General features: G+C 36.5%; 1 protein-coding gene across 2 annotated transcripts in view; it reads right to left on the bottom strand.

Moving 5' to 3' along the window:
- Positions 1-17,704, bottom strand: part of COG5 (component of oligomeric golgi complex 5) — a 174,302-nt gene that overhangs the window by 91,552 nt on the left and 65,046 nt on the right. For both annotated transcript variants that reach the window (XM_063155497.1, XM_063155498.1), the window contains one exon: positions 10,932-11,062. In XM_063155497.1, coding sequence (XP_063011567.1) covers positions 10,932-11,062 — 131 coding nt within the window. The remainder of the gene's footprint in view (positions 1-10,931; positions 11,063-17,704) is intronic.

Genomic DNA, 17,704 nt, shown 5'->3' with positions numbered 1-17,704 from the left:
TTTATCCCCCTTTAAAATGCTCACTAGGAATTCCTGCTACTATGTTGTCTCTATTACCTTAAAATATGGGTATCTAAACATATATGCCCAGGTGCTTCCTGAGCAGTCCCATTTTCCCAACAGTGTTCACTGAGGAGTTCATCATCCCCTCCTCTTTTACAAGACTTTCATTCTGGAAAGCCCATTGTGTATGGGGAAAAGCTACAGCTCTGAAAAATGAATGAGCTGGACCTGCACATCTGGATTTTTGGCATGAGATGTCTCCAACGATGACTGTGCTTTCCATTCTTCTGCGGTTCCAACGTGTTTACCCAGCAGAAATGTTGGGCATGCTTCAAGATGTAAATTACTGATTATTCAAGTAATTGCTCAATCTTTATTGTACTCAAAGAAATACCACGCTTGGTTAAAGAGCTTTATAAAAGAGTTGCTACCATAATTTTTTTATGTCTGTTAAAGGAAAACTTGATTAATTTTACGGCATTACAAAACAAGGTCAAGTTAAAAAGATACAGACTTAACATCATAATTTTAATAAAGTATCACTATTGTATAAACTGTTAAGAAACCTAGAAAACTGAGCAGCAATACCAATGTCTCCCATTTTTTGCTGTTTTTGTAACATAATCTGTATTTTATACTATTTGTTGCAGCTGTCTTTAAAAAAAAAAATCAGACTAGCAAACATAAAGCAGTACCTTGTCAGAAGAAAAACAGTAAAGGAAAAAATGACAGTTTAGATAGCAATGGATTCTCTGGGAATGGCACTGAAAGAGGTCAAGGCACAAAATTATTGTGCAAAATTAGACACAGTTTTAGTTAAAGAAGCTTAGTGACTTTAAGGACCAAACTATTTTCAGTTAAATATGTATAACACACATAGTTGCAGTAATATTAAATAATTTACTTAAGCTAATTCTACCTTTTCCCAAAGAATTTTAAGATATAAAAGGCAACAACTCCCAATTCGGTATTAAAATTTCAGCCAAAACCATTTTAACTAAACACTTGTATTACCATATGCTTCACATTAATATTACATGAATTATTGAAGACTGATTAAATATACATGTGTCTGTCCAAGCAGGTTTCTCCTCAAAATGCAGTCTCTTGCTTTCTTCTGTTTTCAATATTTGCTTAAAGGCAGTGCATTTGAGTCTGTGCCTCACGTCAACTAATTATGAATTCCTTACACCACGGCGTACTACCTGCCACTGAGGGAAGGAAAAGCAAGTGTTTCATGCTCCATTTGCTGTTGACAACATCTCACTGGGGCTGTCTGCTTTGCAGACTACTCTGGAACACGTGTCCAGCAGAGGTACAATTAATAGTCAGGAGTGCTAACAGATGATCAACAAGAAATATCACGCCCTTGGCTGAGCCACCCAAAGCCCCGAGCCAACACCTCCTCCAGCACTGCAGGGGACACTGACAGCAAAGAGGTGGCAGCTCCCAGGTCTGCTGGGCTCGCCTGGGCCATGGGCTGATCTGCAGCAGCATTTCAGATACAAATACAGGGCTCTCAGAAGCTGGTGGGCTCACAAACAGAGGTAATAGAGCAGGATAGCCAGTATGAGAGGACTTCTTAATTTGGATGCTTTTGAAGGCATTTTGAAGCCTAGGGAATAGGCAGTGTAATGGCATCCAGCTGAAGGATGGAGGAAGGCAGGACAGCTGCATGCCCTAACCATGGGTACTGCAGAGGAAGCTGCTGCCATTGCCACCACCCCAGTGGAGAAATCCAAACCTGGGAAACAACGAGCACTTCATATCTCAGTTCTCTGCTTTATTACGATTTGAAAAAAAAATCCAAAGGACAGAAAGAAAATGTTCTCTAACCTCAAACTAATTGAATTTGAAGGTTTTACAAAACAATAGCTGCTAATATATTGTAACACAGTACCTCCCCATACTGCCACATCACAAAAAGGAAAACCTGTGCATTTTGTTTGTTCTGCTAATAGACACTTCAAAACTTCAATATCCAGTGCATAAAAATCTTAACATTTTTAAGGCCTGAACCTGATCCTGAGTATTGCAGGAGTTCATCAGAACTGGCTGGAGTGAAATGCAGGTGAGAATGCTGCACAGCTGTATGGCCAAGGAACAGCCCAGAGCTGGGGAGGCAGGCTCCCAGAGCTGCTGACTGGGAAAGGGGGATGGATGGAAGGCAAGGGGCCCTTCCCTGCCCAATTAATGAGTCCCCTGTGCTCAACCCCATACCTGAAAGCTTTCTGCTGAACATAAATTAAAGAACTAAAACTTACATTTATTTTACAGTGTTTTTTCTACTTGACCTGAAAATATTTCAGTTGAAGGTATTAGTGGGTGAGAAAATAGAAGTTTCTGGGGTTTAAGAAAAAATGTTATTTTCATACAGGAAAAAAAAAGCATTTTCATTAAACAAGGCCAGTGTTGTTTAAAAGGGCCAGTGTTGCCTAATCATTAAAGCACAGAAACTTACAAACTCCGATACTTGTTAAGAACCTATCTGTTTATTTCTTGTCATTCAGAACTTCTCTGTATTTGCCCAGTTATGGAATGAGGTTTGCTAATACTTGCCTAAAACACCTACTACACACACTGATGAATTTTCTAAAGGATGTTGCAAAATTACAAACTGAATCATTAATGAAAAAGGATCAATATTCAAAAAGTAACCTGTGAAGAGGGTCTTCCACACATTTACAACAGCAAACAATATTCTAATACAGAACAGGAAGCCCTAAATCACTTTTATTTTAAAATCCTTCTGTTTTCAAAATGTCACTATTGGACTTGCCCATATGTTCCAATAACTACAGCTTTCAGGAATCTTTTATATTAATGGTAGTTAAAATAGTCTTGGAATACAGATACTGGAAACAAGTTACTATTTGAACTATATTAGCACAGTGCAGCTCCATTCTCTCAAAACCCTGTTTCACTGAAAAAAGAAGCTATCACAACTCGTTACCTCTTTGCTATTTTATTTCTTTTTTTTTTTTTACTTTCAGTACCATCCTAATTTCCCCATACAAAATGTTTAAGCACCAAGTATCTTAAATGGAGAACATGTTGTACCTTAAATGAGGTACAGAAAAGAGCCCAAGTACTGAACAATCAGTCACACACTATCATTTACCTGCATGCACAATGCTTCAGGTTGTGGGCACTCAGATTCCTAATGGTTTGTTAACAAGATCTCCATACTTTCCCTCTACATCAATACTGGAGTTACCTACCCATTTATCTAACTCAAAGAGATAAATAAATAAATATTGCTAATGTTTTTACACTCAAAGCATATCTCCTCTGATTTAGCATGACCTGTTAAATTGAGGTCAAACATCTAATAAAACAGGTACTACTCCAGCTGGCATGTTTCCTTGCCTGTTCTTCAATAATCATTTTTTGCTGTAGTCATCTAAATAACACTCTACATATGCTACTTAATTTTGCTGACCTTCTCTTTCTGGCTACATGAAGTTCTCTTGTGTTCTACAAATTATTTCAATCAGAAAATACACCTAATACAATGTAACACAGTGAGATTAAACAATGGCTGGACATGAAGTTTAGAGATGACCAACAAGACACAGATGATTTTTTTGTAAAACATTTAATAAATGAGCCATTAACAGAAAGGCATAATTAATGGTTTTCTTTTCCTATGGAATTGAGAACACCTTTTGCACCTGTAAAATAAAACACAGAGCTAACACCTAAAGAATTATGCATAGAAACATTTTTACTTCCAATACTATTTTTTGCTATTGTTGTTACTACTGCTCCTAAAACCACTTTAATTTGTATTATGCCAATATTCCACCATCGTTTTTAATGCACATTTTTAGCCCTTTCATGCAGATGTTGCAAGCTGCAAAGTAAAAGTGAACTATATTGAAGTCAGACATTCATTTTAGCTATTCCAAGATTCAAAACATTCTATCATCTGTTCCTATGGAAACTGAAAGGATATTCTAGGTTATATCAGTACCAGCCGATTATGTTGCCGAGAAATCTGTGGTTTATTTTAATCCATAGTTCAGAGGTATAAAATCATGCTTAGTGTTTAGCTTGGTGATTTTGAATTACTGAGGCGTGGTTAACACTTCAGTTCCATTAGATCATACTTTAAGATAAAACAAACTCCTTTTAGACCAGAATAGTAAAGGGAAAATGTTATAAGGTTCCATTAATCCCCGTGGAGTTTGCTGTTCAGATGTAGGATATAACTAATATATACTTGGAAGATATTTTTTCGTTGTTAGATGAGCCATACGTTGCTGCATCACATCGTAATAGAATAGTTCAAGGAAAAAATAATTTAGATTTATAGAAAACTCCCTCAGTAGTGCCATGCACCAGATGGCCAGATGAAGGAATCTGATTTAGCAAGTTAACAAGATCATGAAAACCATAACCATAAGACTAAAGATGAAAAATAAAATTGAATAATGCAACATGAGTATATTTCTACGACAAAGAAACTTAAAGTTAGGATAAAGTAAAACATGTGAAGACATTTAAACACATTAAGTGAAAATGCTCCATATGTATACAGAGCTACTCTAAAAGAAAGGATAGAAACTGTGTAAGTTAGTAGGATTTTAATTAAACAGACCAAAATGCCATTGTGATCGTTCACAACAAAAGCCAATATGACAGCTAAACATGCTGGAATAAGTCTTCTCTGTCTACATTAGAAATAAGCAGTAAAATGGGTAGTTAACATGAATTTAAATAAAAAACTTTGGATTTCATACTCCATTTTCACTAAACAAAACTAGATGATTTAAAGTCAACTATAGCTACCACCCTCATCTTATGCCAAAAGTAGCAAGTAGGTTCAAGTTTTCCTCTTTACAGATAAGACTTCAGCCTTCTTACTCTAGATTCAAATAACTGACTTCTGAATAATCAGAAATGCCTTCTATTTCTATATCATACTGTAGTCAATCACTCCATTACGAAGTAACTGTCTCATTCTAGTTTCCATCAGGATCTCCTGCAGGGAATTAAGATTGTAGCACAATAAGGAAATGTAACAACTACTGCCTAAAGTGTACTATATTGGTTAAACTTTTGACAGTAATGAGGTTAAATTCCAACTACTAGCTTTCAAGATAGAAATAAATGTCAGAATAAAGAGAAAAGAAAAAAAAAGAAAGAAGCAATGATTACTTTTTTACTTTAAAAAGCATACTCTTAGTAGCATTTTAAATCTAGTTATTCCAGGCTTTTTATGAGGGCAACCAACAGTATGTGGATAAAAAGATTAATGGCTATGAGCCAGACTGGAGAGGTTCTTCTCTCTTTCTTTTTGTACGTTATTTGCTATTCTAATGATCATTTTGTAATTATGCACACCTATGCAGTTATGTACATCTACATAACAGCAATCAATCCCACTGACATGCTGAAGTGCATAAGAGCTTGGATTATTTAAAAGCCATGACAAAATATGATAGCTAATACGTAAAAGCAGCAAAGTGTGGGCAAAAACATCTGGAAACTAAAAACTGTGCTTTTGAGTAGCACAGTACATCAGTGTGGGTAATGTAACACATTCTAAGCTAAATGAACTGAAGCTGAACATTGAAGAGGCCCCTACACAACCACAGGGCACACGGAATGACATCCTGCTACAACACCAGACTTTGCTCTACAGTCAAGCACATCTTCAGAGCTGACAACTTGAGAAAAGCATATTCATGCACTTACACAGTCCATTTCACAATGAAGCATTCATCTGAAGATGACACTAAACCAGCAAAAAACAGAAGGCAGATGTTGATTTAAATCAAAGTGTTTAAATATCATTAACTAATCTAGAAATAGGGATGTTTCAGTGCAACACACACTCTTGCTAAAGTAGGCAAGATTGAAAGAAACTGAAAAACTCAAAATCACAGGACCCTGCCCAGACAGTCATGCCCCAAGAGCCATCCACACTTTTGGCAGCAATAATTAGAAGCAATTAGAAAACACAACACTATTATATTTTTCATCAAAAAAGTGAGAAATGGAGCCCAACACCAACCCTTCTTAATATCTGAATATCTCAAACATTTTGAAGTGCATTTGCACAACTGGAAAATGCTGCCACAGGACAGTAAGTGTAGGTATTGCTTAAGATCCTTGATATTAGATTGAACACTAACCTATAACCAATTTAAGAACAATTTCACCAATCCTGCCATAACCCTGCAAGCTGTAGTAGACAAACACTCAGCTCAGAGGGCCCTGAAATGAAATAAATTATGCAATTTCTTGATGATTGTGTCTAAGTGATGATAACTGGTCAATTATGTACATACTTTCCCCTCCAACCCCTTGGGGAATAAGAAACAAGACCTATTAGAGATCCTTGACAAGAGATTAAATGCTGGTCTATGAGAGATCTCAGATTAACTTCACCAATTTTGCTATAACACTGCAAGATATACTACAAAGCACCTAGCTTAGGGACTGAACTGAGATAAATTGAGCAACTCCTGGATCATCACCTCCAGACAACTGGTTAATTATGCAGACACTTCATCCTCCCATCATTTTTTCTCAGGCACTAAACAGCATTAGTCAAGAACACTTATGCATATACATCTAGTTAATAATTTTTTAATGTAAAAAAAAAAACTGCACTTGTTCCAGAGACAACAACTGAGAGGAAAGGCTCAGCATGAAAAAGAATGCAAAACAGAATAATTCACAAAACAAATTCTTCTCAATGAATTATGAAAACTCAAAATGTCCCCAAATATGCCCAAAATAATAACAGTACAAAGATGCTACAATGTGAATAACTAAGAAATTTTTGTTCAGATCATACTGTTTACCTACTTATCCTGTTAATAAAAATCCAGCATTTGAACAAGTGTCAGAAGTAGAGTTTAGGATTTATTTCTCTACATTATTTTCCCCTCTTCTTCATTCTGCAAGGCTATAATTAGCAAAGCTCTTCATTCTGGAGAAAAAATAAATCTGGGTATTTTTTAAAAAACAGCACACGCAGTTCAACAAAGGATACTTATTAGGCTTACACTTACATCTTATATACAGGAAACTGGACAGTAAAACACAGCATAATTTCTCTAAAATCTAAAAAAAAAAAATTTTAAACCCCACCAACCAACCAAAAAAACCCACCAAAACCAAACTAGTCAGACATCTACAGATTCCTCCAGGAGACAAGGAAGGAAATTTTTTACTTTGTGGTCAAATATACAGAATGTTTCTGTAACACACAGAAGGACAAACTGTTTAAAGTGCAAACCCAGGGAAATCTGAATCCTGCTCTCATTTCTACACCACGTCCTGCTATATTTTAATCAATCTTTAATGATACCATTGATACCTCACAGCCTATGTCCTAATTATTACAATTGGTATCAGTAAAGTCACAAACAAGAACATAGGTCCCTAATGTATTTCACACATGCAAAAATCCATCCTTCTTACAACCACAGCTGCTGCTTAAAGCACTGAACCTAGCTCAGAACTAAGGCTACCTTTTAAGAGGATGGAGGAGATGGAAATGCAGCTCCTTTCTGCACACACATGGCCTGGCTCCTAAAGCTACCAATATTGTCATCACCAGGTGGAGCTAAGTTTGCTTATCCCTCTAAGTCCCACACCTAGCATGGCAATATAGCAGGAAGGGTTTGAAGCATGAGCTTCTCATTTTTACATGTAGCAGACAAAACCGTGTCTGGAAAAACTGTTCTACCTGGAACTGAGCTTTGATAATCTCAACAAATTTCTCTTTTCCCCAGTAATTTCTTATTATTCATATCTACTTTACACAATATTGCTGTTGAAAACAGGGGTGACGTGGGGCCAAGAGCAAATCTAGATTCTTCAGTCCAGGGTTCAATGGGAGCAAAAGAAATGATGGGGATGTTTCAGGTGGTTGCAAGATGCAGATATATCTCTTTTTAAAAAATTTAAAGCAGAAAACATTGCTAGCTTCTGTTAGAAGGGTGGCTTTTAATCACGTTCTTGATGCATCTCTGCTAAAGCTGTCTTTCCTGCTTCCTATGCTATCTGCCATTAGCCTGCTTACATTATGAAGGAAAGCCAGCAAGGAGTTCAGGACTAGAAATAAAGATGGGGTTAGAATGCAGTTAGAATGCGTTTTCTTTGAATTGTTCTATGGGTCACGAAAGACTGTCTATCTGTGCTATGTACACTAGGAGTGCCTAACAAAGCACACAGAACAATAAAAACCTGCCTGTAGCCACTGGTGCCTGTGTGTTCACAACAGCAAAGAGAACTTGTCAATAATAGCAAAGAGAACTTTCTCTTTCTAAAAGGATTAGGAAGGCAAGTGTGGTTTGCAGCTCTATGAGAGCCTGTTTAGACACACTGACAGAAACTTCTAGTCTACACCCAGACAGCAGCTTTAAGATTCCACCAGGAAGAGGAGTGGAAGGCCTCACTTCTAAAGCAGCCAACGGCTAATGCCACATTTCCAAAGGGGGAAGAGGTTTCATTTTTTCTGAGAAATACACAAACACCATGGTGGTGGACATTCCATAAAAACATGAATTAAAATGAACAGAAAGAGACAATGTATTACTTAGGTATAAGTATCTGCTTTCATGTGCTACTGCTGGACATTATTTGGGGGAATCTGTGCACAGCTCACTAGCATGTGACTTATACATCATTAAATAAACAATAAAAAGAACAAAAAAGTCTCTATCCCAATCAAAGGGGATATATAAAAATGTTAATTGTAGCAGCTTAGACTTTTTAGCTCTGTTCTTTTTGTAAGAGTAACTTCGAGCAGTATCTCTGGGAAAAAAAGCTGAATTCTAGAGAGTACATTCACCAAATTCTAACGGCTTTTGTTTAAAAACAAATACTTCCAGTCTTACTTTTAAAAATTTATTTCCACTTCCTGCTTCTCTTTTAGGTGGACACTGAAATACTCTAAAATGGAGACATAAGGATCATTTTTCTCTTAAGGCATTGCTGAAAAGTGCTACATGAAATGTAGAAGTACAGCTCACTCTTATGTAGGCAATTGATCTCGTATTATTTACACAGCAGATGAAAATAAGGGTGGAAACTGAAACTGCATTTGCAAATATGAATATCAAATAACTGCAGAAACACCTGGATAAATACAGATGCACTATTCTCAAAGGTACAGACAGCCACCAGAATACATACTGGCAGGAAGACAGTTCATCTGAGGAACTCTTTAGTACTTAATACAGGAGAAAAGATGAAGGTCCCAAGTCCTCTTTAAGGAAGTTTCAGGGGTTGGAAGGTATAGATGTAAATCAGCTTGTCAGTAAAACACCATAACAGGAATCAAGGACATGTTATTCACTAGTCACATTTCAAATTCTAGATTTCTTGGGCAATGCCTGCATATGTATTTTCTAAAGCAAACTATTGTTCTCAACCTTAAATTCACAAATCATATCCAACAACAAACCTGTGATGCGTAACCCAACACCTCCTCATGAAAACATCCCCATTTCTGATATGACTAAGCACTAATAATTTTCTTCCAAACACTCCTCCATTTGTTGGAAAGAGGCCCCTGGATAAAGCACAACAGGCATATACTTTAATAATCTCTTGATTACCTGGAGACAGCCTGGAACACCTAATAAATCTGTCTATTTTTCAGGTGGAGTGGGATTGATTTCCCCAGGGTTTCTTTGTCAGTTCCATTTTAGTACTTAATATGAAGAGAGAATTATCAGAGAAGGTCAAATCTGACATGAAAAACTAGAACAAGTTCACACTGATGAAGACTTTTGCTACATTTAAAATAAATGTCCACTTGCTTTTTCTTAGGCCCTGTCTTCCGTCAATCTTTATTTAATAACCTATATGCTTCATAGCTTGCAAAAAGTGCAATCACAGCTTGGCAACATGCTCAAATAGCCAGAAGTTTCAACACTGGAATAGTAATCAAGTGAAAAATGGGGTGGTTTTTTCCTACCACTTTGTTATCAGCAAAAAGTCAAAGGTATTTACCACAAACATGACTTCCTACTGCAGAAAATTAGTTGAAATGACAGATCTAAGTAAAAGTTAGAGACATACCAAAAATTTTAATCCTCAATTGTTTAATCAAGCCAATTTATTCAGTAGGTTTTCTATCATGTATACATTCTATTTTCAGGTCAATCTACAACAGTATAAACACATGCTATCTTGACTTAGAGAGAAGTTTAACACTTGGTAAGAAACAGGATAAAAATGCCTTATTCAAAGCCTCTGTGTTCTCTAATTTAAGATCCAAATTTGATAGAAATTTGTACCAGATTTCTTCTCTCACTCTGGCAATGAGAATTTAAAATATTTTTGTTTTTGAAGAATATTAAAAAGTATAGACAAAGGAAGATTAAATTTTACAAAGGCAAGGAAATAGCACTAAAGATACTGCAAATAGTTAATAGATGGAGCCAGGTTATTAAGATGTCAATAATTACATTTAATATGAATGAATGCAATTACACATATTCATTTTTATTTCCCTACAGTGACTATTTACCTCAAAGCTTAAATTGCTCTTTGAAGTTTTAATGCAAATCTTTCAAATCTTTTCAGTATATTGCAGCACAGCTAAAATGCAGAAATCTTCTTACAGTTTTAAGAAACTGTATTTTTCATACTTCGCTATAAAGCTTGGCAACATTGGGAGTGCTGTATATCGTGTTGAATGCATCAAGCTTTTATGAGTGTTTACAGTTTACCTACTTTCTTCCAGTCAGATCATGCAAAATTTTATTCTTGCAAATACTGCACAAGACCAGTTTTGCCTATTTATTTGAATATAGTCATGTGTGAGAATTTATCACATAGGATTTTTTTTTTTTGTTTAATTTACACTGGACAGTGCTACATAAAGCAAAAGAAATCAAGCTCAACTGTTTTACCCTTTACTTTTGAAAGGAAGTAAAGAACAAAGTGTATTTTACCTGAGTCTCCACACCTTGCTCAAGCAGCCTTTTAGCCTGGTTTTCCACCTCAAGACGAGCTCTTGCAATAAAAAGGAGGTCATTTTCAATCACTTCTATTCCAGACAGATCTATCCCTTGAGAAAGATAATCTATAAAGGCAACAAAACATTGATAAGCATGACACAGGATAATGGAACATTTTAAGCATGTTAAAACATTTCAAAGTTACAGTCAGTTCCAAGGGACGTTTTTGTATACAACGCTTGACCATACAGTACATCAAAGTTATGTCTTACACCACTGAAAATCAGAGGACTATTACTTAAGAAAACCTGCATATTGAATAACTTTAATTTACTTCAACACACTTGTCTAGATCTAGAGACCACCAAAGAGGTGCAACACAGGAGTTCTAGGAACTACAGAATCAAAATCACAGGCCAAAAAGGGGCAAAAAGTCGTATGCTTGTCCCAAAGAATTAACTAGATCATTGAACTTGTCTAACCAGATGTTCGAATAACCGTAATTTGCTCTAAGATCTGAAATTAAAGATGCATCAAAAGGCTCAAATTATACTTGATATATTTAAATTGCACTACTAAACATTTAGGATCAAAGACAAAAGAATGGTACAAAAACTAAAAAAAAAAAAAAAAAAAAAAAAGATTTTTTTTTTTTCCTTTTTAATTACAGAATTATCACAAAAATCATTACCATTGTGGAAATCACCATCAGCTGGGTAGCTAGAGATTATTGGACTGGATGGGCAACTGCAGCAATAAAATCTATTAAAATTCAAACTTTTCTCAATTATTTTTTTTCTTCCTGTTTTATCTTTCTGGATTTAAATTAATCCAATTCCCCACGTCTAGGTAGCCTAGACGCTTACACTACTGCTTATCACGCAAATAATGCAGGACTAGTCTCATTTACACAGTTTCCAACATTTAGCTTAATGAAACAGGCTTTCCACTGCTTTTTTTGGAAAGATCAATGAAACTAACATAATTATGGCTGAGGCATTTCATGCACAGTATCATATTCTTCCTTCATAAGATGATGTTTCACTCTTTCCATTTATAACCAGTCCTGTATGAATTCCTAATAAAGTTATCTTCCTTTTAGTCCTCACAGTAAGTTTATTAAGGCAAAGACTTAAGCATTTTAACTAAGCTAACTGAACTTTTATATCTTTGCCAAATAACCTTTCACTTTAGTAGCCATTTATTTTTGTTTATTCCCAATAAACTAATCTAATTCTCAGATGAATTTCAGCAATGACCTATTCACAACTGAACACACAATTCCAAGTGAATCATTTCACAGCTATGTGGAGAACACCCCTGTACCTGCACATGAAAAATACCACATAAGAAATCAAAACAAAAAGCTTATTGAAATACTGCATAAAGCTTAGTAAAGGCATAAAGGAAATCATCTCTCTTAACACTACAGTATAACAAACAGGTTTTAGTCTACTAAGAATAGGCCTGCAAATGCTTTTCCCTGCATGCATTTGTTCAGAAATGGATCAGAGGGGTCAAAGTCCATCTGAGCAGCAGGACAGCACAGGGAGTTCATGAAGCCCTGTGTGCTGGTGTGTTTGCAGAGCTGCCTTTGCCACGGGGCAGAGCAGCCACACTTACCCCTTATCTCCATGCAACTTTTTGCTGTGACTAAGCTGCATCTCTACAGGTGGTCTGGCATATGAACCCATTAAAACTAATACTGAACTCCCAACAACTTGCAGTGATCGAGTGTCTTGAATGTGAAGGCTAATTTTCTGATCCCTTTCTTTTAGCTGCACAGAAAAAAGAAAAGGAGGAAAACACCATCACAGATTCACTCTACTGCCATAGGAAACTCTGAAGAAGTTTCTTGGAAACATGAGATTTTAAAAGGTGCAAATATTACCAATTATTTAAATATTCCACAAACACAAGAACTGCTGTGTAGTTCACTTATGGTATAAAGTCATAATCTGGAAGCCCAGACTGCCTAAACAAAACAAAATTAAAATATGGTCATGATCTCCTAAATCCACAGAAAATTTGAGGAAGATTATTTTAAAAAGATACCATTTCTTCCTGTTGTGTTTCATCTCAAAATCTAAATAAAGCCACTTCACGTGCTAAAAATTTAATCCTTCTGATGGTTTTAAGAAAAGAACAGAAAGACCTTGCTGCTCTGGCTTCTCCAAAAACCTCCATCTGTGTCTCCGACTGGCAGCCACCTCCTGCCAATCTGTTAAAATCTGCAACTTTGCTCCAGATTTTCTGCAGTCCTAACAAAATATTTTGGGACAGTGCATTTCAGCAGGACTTCAAAACAGGGGGCCTTCCTGTAGGTTCAGTGGTTACTACTGTAGATGCTCCTAGCTGCTATTCTAACAGTAAGGAAGCTCTAGCAATTACACAGTTTTGCAAAAGAAAGGCAGTTTTTGTAAGTACAGCAGGTCTATGTCAGAAACACCTGCAAGTGCTTTCCTGCCATTCTTATGTGAGAGCAGAAGCTTTACCACAGGCAGGGTATGTGCTTTTGGGTACTTTTTGTCATCTATGCAGACAACATACCATTGGAAATTTCTACAGTTGTGTACTCTCAAGAGTGATGTTGCTCCCCTGGACAGCACAATGAAACCAAGAAGAAGGACAGTTGATGTAAGAGCAGCCAGACCATACCCAAAATACCTGTGCATTTAAGATCTGATTTATTTAAAATATTGCAGAGGACTCACACATTTCAGTCAGTTTTAGTTAGTATAGAAACCCTGTCAAGCGAGCACAACAAAAATGCTGTGGGTATTAACTCAGGGAGTAGCAAAAGTAGAATTTTGTTTCAGGAACTTACTCATGTGATAGTTTTTCTATTTCTTGCCATGTACTGTGGTCATGATCAGAGGTGAGTGGGACATGGGCTGTAAGGAACTTGTGTCTACTTGTCAGGAATTAACCAAAAGCAATGGCTCACCCCTCAGCTAGCACAGACTCTGGGGACTGGTGTCCAATTTAAAGCATGTCAGCTTTCCATGGCTTTAACCTTATAGCTCTGCAGTAAAACTATTACTGTATTAACTCTAAAAGATTTAGTGAGTATGTATTTATACCTGACATCTCTCCCTTAAGAGACTTTAAAAGCCTATGCATAACATTTTGCTATCTTTGGGAAGATTTGTGTTTTTAACAAATTAGAATCTAAGTACTCTATACCACCATGTGCCCCCTCAGCAGCACCTCGGGCTGCTCCAGCCATTCTCAGCACAGCCAGGGAGCCAATTAGAGGAGGGAGCTACAGTCCTATAAACATTCCTTTACCTCTCATCCCTCTGGTAATTCTACCTCTTTATATAGGTTCGAGAACATAAAGGCAAATCCTTAACTCTCATTGGGTGTTGGTATTGCTTTCCTCCTATCACACTGGAATAAACTTGGAAAGCACAGCTGGAACTTACTTTCTAAAAACTTTAAATACAGACTGCCTGGTGAATCATTTTCTTGAACAAAAATACTGTATGTCAAGGCAAAATGCACTAAGACTGAGCAAGAAGTGACATATATAATCTACTTCAGCCTACCAAGGCTGTACTTTTTAATAAAAGTAAATTTTTTGTCACTAAAATACTGAATTTTCTTGATTTACTAAACTTGAACAACTTTTCTAATCTATTGGTTAAGATACTGCTTCAAAATGCATTTTTTTAAAGCAGTATTTCCCAGATAGTTATGTAAGAGGAGATTCATAGACAGACAAATCCAATATGCAGATAGAACATTAGGCAGAAAAACAGTACTTTGAGCAACACGGTTAGCTATCCTTAATCTAAATGACTCACCAACACAGATTCTTTCTAATATGTGATCTCATTTTTTAACCTCCAATATTCTTTGTGATAATACAGAATCAAGATTAGAAATTGCAACTTTCTATAAGGATTGAAATACATTTTGGAACAGCGATAACTACGATGCTAGCACCCTTATGAGCTCCCCAAAAACTGTATTACACTCTTTTTACAGACTGAATTGATTCTAAGCTTTTGCTAGAAATTAGAGAATCAACAGAAGACTACTGAGAACAACCAGGTGCACTAACAAAGAGGAAAACAAAAGGTAGCAATAAACCAACGTGATTAAGTTGTATGACTCAAGAGGCTACTTGAGTCAAAAGAGAAACCCTTCTGTGCTCTGAGAGCCAACCTCAGTGACACTTTATTAAGAGGAGGAAAAGAGGAAATTAGAACATACAAAGTGGATTCCCCAGGAGCAAACACCTAAGGTCTGCAGACACAAAACTCCCCTCAAATGCAAGAATCCAATGACAAATTAAGAGGTGTTCCATGTAAGACTGGGAATGGGGAGAGGGCTATTAATGGAAAATAACCCATTCCTGAAATTTTAAATAAAATCATACAATAATAAAATCACAGATCTTTGTTTCCCTGTTTGAGGGAGGTTTGAGGTGTATTTCTCTTGCATTGGTCATTTGTTTTACTTGTTTCTGCAGTCTTAGTTGCAGATAATGTTGGTGATATCTCTAACCTAAGAATACACTGCTATTTTTCCATAGTGAAGAAAAATTACAATTATTGAAGAAATTACTAATTTAAATTCCAAAAAGTCAACAGGTCTAAATGATACCCAAGAGTTCTGCTGGAATGTAAATATGCAGAAGATGAGAGGCTGCATGATTTATCAAGAACTATTAGAGAAGACTCATGGGTGCACTGGTAGAAGTAGTTCATGAAACTGAACCTAAACTGCTGTTGGGAATATTTGTTTCTGTTACCTTCCATGGTCTTAAGGTAGTCACAGCAGTAGCTACTGGACAGGAAGGACATCTTGTTTGCCTCACTGTGTCTGAACCAACAACCCAGGATGCTGCTGGGCCTGAATATGTCAACTGTTGGGGTTTTTTTGGCAATGCAGCTAATTTAAAATCAAAGCCTTGAGAAGAGAGCCTGAGATCCCAATAGCTCAGCAGCAGACCAATGCTCACCCTTTGGTGAAAGCAACCTGGGGTTTTACATTATATCTCTAGTCTCTAGGTGGAATAAGCAAACACCCTACCTTAAAGAGCAGTGATCTGCTGCTTGGAGACAAATTTGCCACACAATAGATGCATAGAGAGCAGGTGGGGAAGAGCAAGAGCAGGCAAATTTCTGGGTGCTCAAACTGGAAGCTGATGCCTCCAAAAAGTACCTCTGCTTATGTTCCGCTTTAACCAGACTAATTCTCCACTTAAGCAGAAATGACTGCCACACACTCTGCACCAGGCACCAAAGTACTCGCTGAAGCAAGCCTCATATTAAGCCTTTAAATCAAGTGAAAGTGATTCCACTACTGGTACTATTAAACAATATCTTACAGCTATCTTATGTAACTTGAGCTCTTCAGAAAAAGATGTTAATTCCTATCAAAACTGCATAGATTAGAATGCCTTGCGAAGTGTTCAAAATAAGAATGTAATTGCTCTGTACTAGGTGCCATACACAACCTCATATATTTTGAATATACTTTAAAAATTATTAATTTGGAATATTAAATTATTAATTTTGAGGGTTTTTCTGGAGATACTTTTAATTCATTATTAAAGAGGAAGAAAAAAAATATTTTACTAAAATGCCAGTTATTTACAAAACTCTTGGTATCCTTCTTTCCTTTTCCTATATGGCAAAATTCCTGCAAACGTTTCATCAGTGAAACAACAGAGAATAAAATCTTGCTGTGTCACTGAAGTGCCGTTAAGTTCCTATGAAATCTGGTCCTTATTTAAGCAATTTCTACCATCTTAAAAATTCACCACTTGCATGCATAATACATAAGATTTCAGTTTTTAGCTGTTTGAGCAACATTAAGTGAGTGAAAACTGTCCTGCTCGAGACAGAAACTGAGTGGGGCCCCTCAGCTCTGCATTTGTTTGTTTTCTCAGACAGAACATTAACACACTCGTTCTGTTTCAGTCCAGAAAAGGAAATATTAGACAGCCAGGTATAGTCTGATAGATGTCCCTAGTGAAGGGGAACATGAAAAATAAACACAGAGCAAAGCACTTCTCAGCTCTTCATTTCAATCCAAAACTGGTTTCATTTTAAAGAAATCAGGTCAACAGTACCAAAACCAAACTGGTGGAAAGCATACAAGTCAAAAGCAAAACTTTAACTGCTCACTTAGACAATTAAATAAAACAGACCTGTCATGTACATTATATCATTCTGTAATAGTTTGGTCAGAAGGAGCCTTTTAAAAAATGTAGTCCAACCCCCCTGCATGGGCAGGGACACCTTCCATGATATCCTGTTGCTCAAAGCCCTGTAAAGCTCAAACACCTCCAATGATGGAGCATCATCTTACCGGATCAAAGCTTTATTTCAGAAGGAAACTGAGAATCCAACACTCTAATTCAGAGACCATGTAGATATGAAAAAATTGAACATCTTCTAGCATGTTAAAAAAAAGCAGGAAGTTTTAAGTGTAAAGGCAGGCTGGAATAAGAAAGAATGGGTGTCATCCTGCACTTGGCATCAGATTTGTTTCCTCCAAAAGATTGTCCCTGTTTTTTTTAATAGAATATGGTTTATGTTAAAATATTTAGCAGTGCTGTAATAATCATCTATGTCCAATCCGATCTACAGAGGAAGCCTGCTGCTTTTCTCCAGACTACATGCAAAAATATAAAAAAACACACCCTGAATTGAGAACATTATGGGGGAGCAGTGAGGAAGACTGACTAGCTATTTTTAAATTAAATTAAAGCTGCATTTAAGTTGTCTTGATGGAAGAGTTAATTCCTA

The sequence above is a fragment of the Melospiza melodia genome, chromosome 4 (genome assembly GCF_035770615.1).
Source record: "Melospiza melodia melodia isolate bMelMel2 chromosome 4, bMelMel2.pri, whole genome shotgun sequence".
Taxonomy (NCBI): Eukaryota; Metazoa; Chordata; class Aves; order Passeriformes; family Passerellidae; genus Melospiza; species Melospiza melodia.
The sequence above is the reverse complement of the archived record's forward strand: the minus strand, read 5'-3'. Positions and strand labels throughout refer to the sequence as shown.